General features: G+C 40.0%; 1 protein-coding gene across 2 annotated transcripts in view; it reads left to right on the forward strand.

The window, feature by feature from the left end:
* Nucleotides 1–8,494, forward strand: part of HSF2BP (heat shock transcription factor 2 binding protein) — a 35,469-nt gene extending 26,975 nt beyond the window's left edge. For both annotated transcript variants that reach the window (XM_050908544.1, XM_050908554.1), the window contains exon 8: nt 7,779–8,494. In XM_050908544.1, the coding sequence (XP_050764501.1) occupies nt 7,779–7,987 (209 nt within the window). In that variant the 3' untranslated portion in view covers nt 7,988–8,494. The remainder of the gene's footprint in view (nt 1–7,778) is intronic.
* Nucleotides 8,495–9,421: the final 927 nt, after the last annotated feature.

A 9,421-nucleotide genomic window follows, 5' to 3' on the forward strand; every position in this document is an offset into this window, starting at 1 on the left:
GGGGAGGTTAGTCATCCCTGCACTCTGTGCTGCTATGCAAAACCCTGCTAAAATACAACTAGTGAATACTAACAGCAGCTGAAGTGAGAGAGGTTCCATCTGCTTTTTCAAGGAATTAATTTCATATTGAAGCTTTGATTTGGGCTGGTAAACTGGAAGCTATTTGTATTGCTTACAGTTCCTTCAACTATTTTACAGAAAATGTAGGTACTCGTGCTTTTCACCAAATAATTTACTGCTTTGCAATGCCATAGGCTTGCTCTTCTGAGATCTCCTTGTAAGACTGTTGGAAAACACCTGTTTTATGGGGGTTTTTTAGTACAGTTTGAGAAAAATTGTATTCTCAGAGAACTCTGAATACATGGTCCTTTGTTCTGCTGTGCTTAGAAATTTAACATATGTTAGTCCAGATTTTCCTTTTACTTTGTTTGGCTAATACATACATAAGCTGTTTTTCTAGCAAAAAAAAAAACCAAACCCAAAACACCCTCAAAAACCCTGTCTGAGTTCCCAAATGTGCCCCTCTAAATGTTGTGATAAAACAAAGCAGCTAATCGTTTGATGCAGTCTATTGTTTGAAGAAGGCTCCTAGGTCACATAAGAGGATGAAATGTGGCACAGTTATAATTAATTTGCAGCTGCTAATGGAAATAAGAAATGGAAAGGCTACTCTGCATTTTGAAAGTGTTAATTGTGTATGGCTGGGTTGTAGAAGGAAGGACGGGCATGGCTAATTCCTTCACTTTTTGATAATAAAGTTCTCCAGTTACAGCAAAGGAGGAAGATTCTCAGATAAACCCCATCTGCTGGTTCAGATTTCTGACTTCAGAGGAAGTCTGCTTACTGTCAGGGGGGATGGCTGACTAGTTTGTATATCAGATGCGAGGTCAGATCCAAGACCCGATCTTGTTCCCATCATTTTGTATGAGATCGCTGTAGTTTTGTCTATATTTAATCTATTTCTAAATGTTTCAACTTGCAAAACTCAGTAGCTTCCTCCCACTTTTGCTCCTCTCCTGTTTCTGTGGCCAGCATCTTCAGCTTCTGCTAGCCGTGATTCAGCTTATAAACACCTGGAGCTGCTACAGCATAAGGTCTTACAGTTTTTTCCATGCAGGAGAGTAGAGCACTACACTCTGCTGGCAGGGTATCCTGTATATGCTGCCTTCCTCCAGGAAGCTTTTTCAAAGCGTGTTTTGATTAAGGCTTATGAGATGATTCAGCTTTCCACAGTTCTGTAAGTTTTTATCAGCATTCCCACTAAGAGAGGCCCCAAAAATCATCCTCTGACTTTTTTTTTTTATACTTTCAGAGAATCATCCTGTTTGCTTTTCCGTTGTCAATCTACAAGTGTCTGTGACCTCAGCGTATACATCAAGGCCATTTTTCTCCCACTGGCTTGTACGCAGATGATAAATCCCTCAAATTCCTTCTCTGAATTCTCAGTCTCTGCCCAGTCGTCTTATCCCCTGAAGTACGTCCTTCCCATTAAGTGAGGAGAGCAAATCATTATCTTGATTTTCTTTACTCCCCTTTGTCGTATCTGAAGCAAAGAGGGATTTGGTTCAGGTTGTCTAGCAGGCTTTTTGACGAGACAGAAATCTGCCTTGACATTGAATACATGGATGGTAAGAGAAAGGAGGAAAAATCTAATAGATTTCTAGTGGAGTAAGAATGTTAACAGTAAACTGGGTTCGTCTGTCCTACTATCTTTAGAAAATTTGGATGAGCCAGTATGACTTCACACTCACTAACAAGAATTCTTAATAGCTCTTTCTGCTGGGGCTATACTGATAATAGGAGAAAAACAGATGTTTGACACACTTTTTGAAGGTAATGCAGATCTCTGTAGTTTTAGCACTTTATAAGGCGGGCTATTGTTTTCTTTTTTTCCCACCTTTTTAAACACTGTCTAGAAGATGGGCACCCTTTAATAAGCAATGCTGAACACTGAAGAAGATACTCTGATAGCTTACATAGCTGTTGTATTCTTGCGTAGGCATCAGCTATGCCTACGTATACCTTCCCAGCCTGGTGCCAGCATAAAACACGTGAATGATGACTCAGATTTCTGGCTATGGAGTAGCTTGTGGGATCAGTAGAGTTCTCTTCTTGTGGAGCACCATTTGTTTGCAGAGCAGCTGTTCCCATCTTGCAGAAAATAGGCAGCAGCTTTAGTTTTCTCCATCAGCTGCTGTCCCTTTGATGTCTTGGCTAAGGGTTTCGCATAACTTTCAGATTTAAAGAAACCCTGTCCTCAGCAATAGAAAAAGAAGTTACATAATTTTGGGTAGATATGCACCTGAGATTTGTCAATATTTTTCCTGGTGCTTTACATCTATAGACGCAATAAGGCTTTCATTCTGTAATTCCTATAGAGGTAGACTGGGACTTTTCTCTGCCAAGGATCTTTTGAAGAATAAGAAGACGCAGTCAGCTCAGGTATTAATAATAAAGACTAGATTTATGTTTTTCATTTTTGATCATGCAGAACATCTACCAACAAATGGGTGCTGGAGAAAATGGGTCTAGGCTCTTCTCTGTTTTTTTTTTTTTTCCACTATCCTGTATCTTTATTTTGGTTTTCCCCACTTTTGTTTTCTTTAAATGCAGTTAAAAAAATTGCTGTCCTTGGATACATGAGAAAGCGTGGAATTCAGAGAGACTATGTCAGTGACATTTTTCATCTATAGCTGGGAAATTGCTCCAGGTACTTCTTTAAACAAAAGACAACAAGAGAAGTATGACTAATTTTAGATCTTTTCCTTCAGTTTCCTCCGCCACAGTTCCACATGGAAATCTAACCTTGTTTATCCAAATTCTTTGCAAATGACGGTCTCTATTATAAATGCCTATATGAAGCACATTCTCATTTTGCTAATGCAGCCTGCAACCTTCACTATTTGCTTTTCATGACTAACCCTGAAGGTTTTTAATGCCTTGCTTTTCTGTTTGAATTGGTTATGGCTGTGAGAGTTTTTGAAAATTCAGGTTATTTGCATGGCAGCTTGTTATTTAAAAGACATCTGGACAAACAGAACCCCCCTATTTATAAACTGATGTCTGTATTAAAAGAAATTTTGGTTCATGAATCCAAACCTCAGTTAGCAGACTTTCAAGTGCACAACAGTTTCATACTCTTCAGACTATGAAACTAGTCTCAAAAAGAGGATTGCCCTTCTTGCCCTGTAAGACCACATCCATTTTCTTAAATGCAAAGATGTCAGCTCTGACGCAGAAAGTCCTTGAACCACAGTTAGCTGAGAGGCTGGAAGAGTGGCCGGGGGGAAGTCTCACTGAACGCTTGCCCTTTTCCATACTCTTCTCTAAGCAGCTGCTGCAAACGATACTTGCCCGGATGGAGCTCTGGCTGGGCGCGGTGTGGCTGTCCTTGCCATCTGAGCAGGAGTTTCTTGACTAGGTCCTCGCCCTGCCCAGCAGCAGACTCACGCAAACTGACGTTCCCCTGAGGAGCACAGTGTTTCTCCTTTTGTGAATATATGTAAGAAACCTTAACTCTGGTAAATGCATCTGTCACTGTAAACCATTGGTTTGTTCTTACATTGTTACTCTCGTTCAGTAGCTACTGTGGGAATCCTCGGAAGCCCAAGCTAGGATTGATGGGAGCTGGACAACTTATCTAACAGCTCACCAGTCTGCCAGCTGCAGAGCGACGTCTGTGCAAGCTCCTTTACGCTCGCAGCCCTAAGTAGCAGTCAGGCAAATTGGGACCGAATTGCTGCTTCAATCTGGACCCTGGGAGTCTTTCTCAAGGATTTCCCTGATAAAAGCATGACAAGCGTGTGTCTGTAGCAGAGTGGGGAATTCTGGTTAGCTGAACTCCATGCGAGAGCAGCCACCTGGCGAGGGAGGAGACTGAAGCAAACCCAGCTCTTATACAGGAGCTGGGGCAAATATGTTGCAGAGAGAAAGTGCATTTGTGTCCGTAGGAATTGCAGCAGCAAAGCTCAGTCTTCTTCTGCCATGGTGTTCTCCCTGCTCCTTCCCCACATAGTGTCTCTATTGCAACACTTCTTGTCTCCTCAGACCTATCAGCATTACAAAAATGTCCGGAAAACTCTCTGCTGCTGCAGATACTGGCTCAGCTCCGCCAGCATTGGCAATGCAAAGAGATCTTACGTGGGGCAAGCTGTGGCCCTGGCTCTCTCTGTTAGACATGCTGTGAATGTAGGTAGTCTGACAGGTTCGTAAAAAGGAAAGGGGGAGTGGCAGGTCACCCCTTCATGCTGGAATCAGACAGTAATTGAATGACATTTACGACAGTGGTGGGAAGCTTTAAAAATACTGCTCTTGTACATAGACATAGCTGTAAACAGCTTGCTGGTAATAAATCTTGCATTCAGGTGGCCAGGGAATGGTATGGGCACGTGTAAATTGAGTTCACACAACTGGGAGCCAATTGTAGATAAGCTGTTTAGCATTGATGTAATGCAATTACTTAAACCCTGCTGTAGGGAACGGTTCATCTGAGAGCATGGTGATAATGACAGATGTGACTAAAATCTGTCCATGTTATCAGTTGCTTTTGTCAGTGACTGAAAGCCAGTGACATCAAACGGTAGTGCTGGCAGCTAGCAGAACGTCAGCAAACTCCAGCAGTTTCAACACCTTGTTAAAATTGCATCAGCATTTTATGATGGTGGTAGGCTTACGCTATGCTTGTCATCCCCGACTGAGGCAAGCAGCTCGATTTCTTCCCCTATTCCTCAGAAATAGTGATTGTAGTTTTGAAATTTTAGTTGAAGAGATGTGTGTGCTAGTTGTTGGGAGGATATGATGCAGTGATTTGATTACAGCTGAAGGATTTTTTTGATCTTGTACAAACAAAATGTTACTCAGCTAGTGTAGAAATTACTAAATCTGGAAGGTATTAAAATAAATACAATGCTGAATAATGAAGATTCCTTACATTTCTTCTGAGTATTCTTTAGACAGGGTTTTTAGAAAAAATCTGTAATGACATTGGAGAGACAAGAAAAAGACTTCTAGGGTATTTTTTTTTTAATCCTCTTAGAAAACATGATTATCCATAATAAGTAGTATTCTCAAAACCTCATGTAATCCTAAGGGAGTATATTTTAAGGCATATGTATTTATTTAACTCGAAGCGTCTCAGAATACATGCAAAACAATGGCAATCAGAGGTTAAATGCGTATTAAGTCATCTTCTGGTGCAGGATCATTTCCTTCTTTGCTGTATGCCCGAGTGCCTAATCTGTTCTTCATTTGAGTGACTCAAGCCGTTGAGCTTCCCTGGCTGCTGCTGAAGATTCTTCCTAGAACCTCTTTGCTCTTACTGGAAAATCTTCTTGCTTGTCAAGCTGGAAATCATTTCCTGATCTCCTACAGATCCTAATTGTGTTAGTTCCCCTGCTAACGCTTCTTCCCTGATCAATTCTTTACTTTCTGCAGCCTTTAAACACTTGCAGATAATAGTAACATAGATGCCTGTAACAGTATTAATAACAAAGCACTTTTCATCCAGGGATTTAAAATATCTTACATATATGAAGCTTCCCAGCAGTACTGCAAGCCATTAAAAGTATTAATGGCTTTATTTCATGGAGGAATAATGTCACACGGAGGAAGATTGTAATGAACTACATAGATTTCACTCCCAAAAGCTTCTTTCTTCTTACCTATTTGGGCTATGGTTTGTTGCTGCTATTTCCGGTGAATAAGCGTAGAATAATACTAAGTACAGAGAAAGGGGGCAGGTGATATGTGCAGAGTTTGAACATTATACCTGGCAAAAAAAATGGGAATTAAAAAAAACCTCTGGCAGGCATGAAGACAAAAATGGAAGGAATGGGAGGATGAATTCAAGGCTTTTAGTCATATTTTGATTAGGTCAGAATAAATCTGAAAACCATAACTTGCACCCAGGTTTTTTCAAAAGGATTCACTGAAGTGTTGCTGCCCAAGAAACTGGACATAAAGTCTTGCCGTCTGTGAGGCTGAGTTGCAGCATTTCTCCATGAGTTATGACTGCTCATCACTCAGAAAACTGCGCCTGCAGGTACTGCTGGAGACGATGATGGAAAGAGACTCCTTAGAGCCTTCAGCCCAGGTGGCAGCAATAGGAGTGGCTGTGCTATGGGTATGGCCACTTCTGTGGGGTGTGCAGCACTAATCATTGGTTTTCTAAAATGCTGATTTGAATGTCTAAAGTTGTCCAGTATGCTCAATAGCTAAGATTCTTGTTGCGCAGAAGATCAGAAAATGCATGTTGTTGTTTGGTTTTGGACAATTCCTGTGTCCTCAGATTATAACCCACTCTGCTAGTTTCCCAGGAGAAAGTAGAATTCCTTTCTTAAGAGGTTTACACTTCAAATAGGGAAGAAGCTATGGCAGAAAAGACCTACATATCTCATTTATGATGGAAAATGGAGGAAGAGAGAGATAGTGCCTGGCTTGTGGGTGTAGATCAGATGTCACAATCTTTAATATTGTACTTCAGCCATGTGCTAGTGGGAATTACTTAAAAATTCCCATCTCAACAGTCCATTTCATGCTTAAAGCCGTAGTCTTCTTCACTGTCCATCACATTCCGTTTTGTCCCCTGTGTGCTTTCAACGTTTCCCCTTATGCTTTAATGAATAATTCTCCTTAGTCCTTTTTCAGGTCACCAGTGTTAGGTATTAAATAAGCCAGGAAAGGAAAGAACTTGCCTCAGCCCACCAAATGCCTCCTTCAAACTCAGTACAGTGTGATTTATCGCTGCACTGCATTTATGCTCCTTCAGTGAGATTTTGGTCTCTGTGGTGATTTTGTGTGCAAAGTGATCTGAATTAATTTTTCTCAACATTTCTGCACAACGCTTTATCAAAAGCTTGCTGAAGACTAGGTATGCTAATGACAAACACATAAAAAATGCATGGCACGTGGAACAAATAACTACTTCAGCCATAAAAATATATTATACATTTTCATTTGGAATATGCAGAATAGAGAAGTGCAAAAATGAGGCTTTCTACCAGATGCTTTTGATAAAGCTATAAACAACTAAATGCAAATGGACTGTTGTGAACGATTAAAATGTAATGCTCCTAATGTTTCAGTAATTAAAAATGCATCCTGTGTTCTTAACAGTAGAGGAGTTATATGTCTTCCTAGCTTAAGTCAGTCAAAGGTCTTTGCTACATTTCTCTGACGCATTCCTAAGCAGCAGTGCTTAGCTTCAGTACCCATTTCAATTTTGTGTAGATTGAATTAAACACTTGGAAGGTTGATACATGGTTACCAGAAAGTTTTATAAAGATTAATATTTTATTGAGCTTTGAAGAAATCTGAAGGCTTGTATAAAAAGAAATTAAAGAAAAGCCTGGTGATTTACTGCAGATTTGTTTAGTTGGTCTGTTTGTTTTTTAAGTCTGAATAGTCATGGGATATAGCTTGTTCTGCTCTTAAATCAGATTGCATCCAAAAGTACATCTTGGCTACTGACTGGATAAATTCAAGTTGCTAAATTCCCTGATTTACAGTGTTTTCAACATTTGCAAAACAAAAGAAAGATTCCTGCTTATCTCTCCCTCCCAAACACTGCTGAGCACAAGCTGCTGAGGAGGGCAAAGATGTTGTTCTGAGGTTCCTTCTAGAGCCAGCCAGCCAGCACCAAATGGCAGCTGTGAATTATGAAACTTCAGTTATTCCCTGTCTGCCTGGTGGGTCATAAGGAATGGCACTGTAGAGCTTTAATGCTACTTTTTTGGGCTCGCTTCTAATAAGTACTGGATTTTTTCCTCCCCCACTTTTAGACCCGGATACAGAAGTTTGTCTTCATGCTCTGCGGCTCCTCCAGTCTGTGATTCTGGAGCCAGAAGTGTTAGCCAAGTCAGCCTCTGAGATGCGTGATACTTTGCCATTTCAGCGTATCATTGCACTGTCAAAGAGCCGCAATGCAGATCTGCAAGCACTTGCAAAAGAACTACTTGAAGATCTTAAAATACTTGAGTATGAAGCATAGAAGAGCTCTATGACACCAACTGCTTACGTCTTTCCTATATTTTTATGCTGCAAGAGTTGTTGGAGATGGGCTTGCCTGAAAAAAACCTCTGCCTAAGTTCCTCTGACAAAATCCTTTTCGGAAATTAGGTAACCCAACTAAAATAATACTTGGGAAAACGTGTTGGGTTTTAGCTGCCCAAATATAATCTTAAGTGATCTGGCAGAGATGGGGCAGACTTAATTTCTTTGAGTAGGGTTTTGTTGATAATGGGTTTCCAAAATGATCCAGGTTATGTTGTCTATTTGCCATATATAGGGAGTAAAGTAGTCATCTCATTCATTGATAATATATAGTTTATTGCAGTAGTAAATAATCCTTTTGGTCCATCTTTAAGAATTATTGTACTGTGAGGAAAACTTTGTTGCTTTTCATAACTTCTGTGTCAGAATGCATCCCAAGTTCCAGTTTTACTGTTGTTATTTCTCACCTCTCTTTTTCTATTCCAATAAAAGAAAGCTTAACTTCTGTAGCATGTAATGGATTCTGCTTTCAAAACTCGCATTCAGATTCACTTGAACTGCAAGTTGACCCAGTCTGTGGCTGCCAGGCATACTAGAAACTGAGCCATTGTTTTTGCAAAAGCCCTGAAAAAAGGAAATTAATTACTGTTGTCCGTGGTACCTAGTTGCGTGCTGAAGAGGCTAAAATGAACTGCTTCTGTCATGAGCAGCATTGCATTCCCTCACAACTGTGGCGTTTGTTAGAGCTTCTGTGTACAGCTTGCTTACCTCAGTGGTAAATACAAACATTTGTGTGCTTTGTATTGGTAGAATTTACACATTTTTTAGAAAAAAACCCAGCATCTGTTTCTGTGATGACAGAAACACAGCCAGTTAGGTGATGCTATTCAAGGGAATAGCAAATGAGAAATGCAATGCTGTGGTAGCAACTTTTTCCATACTAAAGTTATGGTGCCTCAGCTGTGAACCCATTGTATTAACAAAATACAATGTGGACTTCTAATCCAAATGTATAGAAAACATGAAGTAAATTTCATAGGATTCAAATATTGTGATTGGCAGACAGTTTTAGAGGAAGACCATTGTAAAATGGCTAAGTTAAGTTATAGGTCATCTCCCATTAGGCTGTTTGCAGAATGATGAATGTTCAGAGTTAGAAATGTAATAAATCAGCTTAAAATTACTTGAAATAATTGGCTCAAATGCTACAAACGGTAGCAGTCTGATTTGGGACTGTCTAAAATGAAGATTAAGATACAGATCTCACACACATGAAAGGATTGCATGGGGTTCTGCTGTGTCTGATTCAACACTACATTGAACTTACCAAGTGCAGATTTTTGGAAGGCTTTAAATCTTCTTTAAAGCATGCTTTCTTTGGATTTGTTTTCTTATCTTGCTATCCTAGTTAAACCTCCTAGAGTTTAATCCT

The sequence above is a fragment of the Gymnogyps californianus genome, chromosome 1, assembly GCF_018139145.2.
Source record: "Gymnogyps californianus isolate 813 chromosome 1, ASM1813914v2, whole genome shotgun sequence".
In the NCBI taxonomy this organism is placed as follows: Eukaryota; Metazoa; Chordata; class Aves; order Accipitriformes; family Cathartidae; genus Gymnogyps; species Gymnogyps californianus.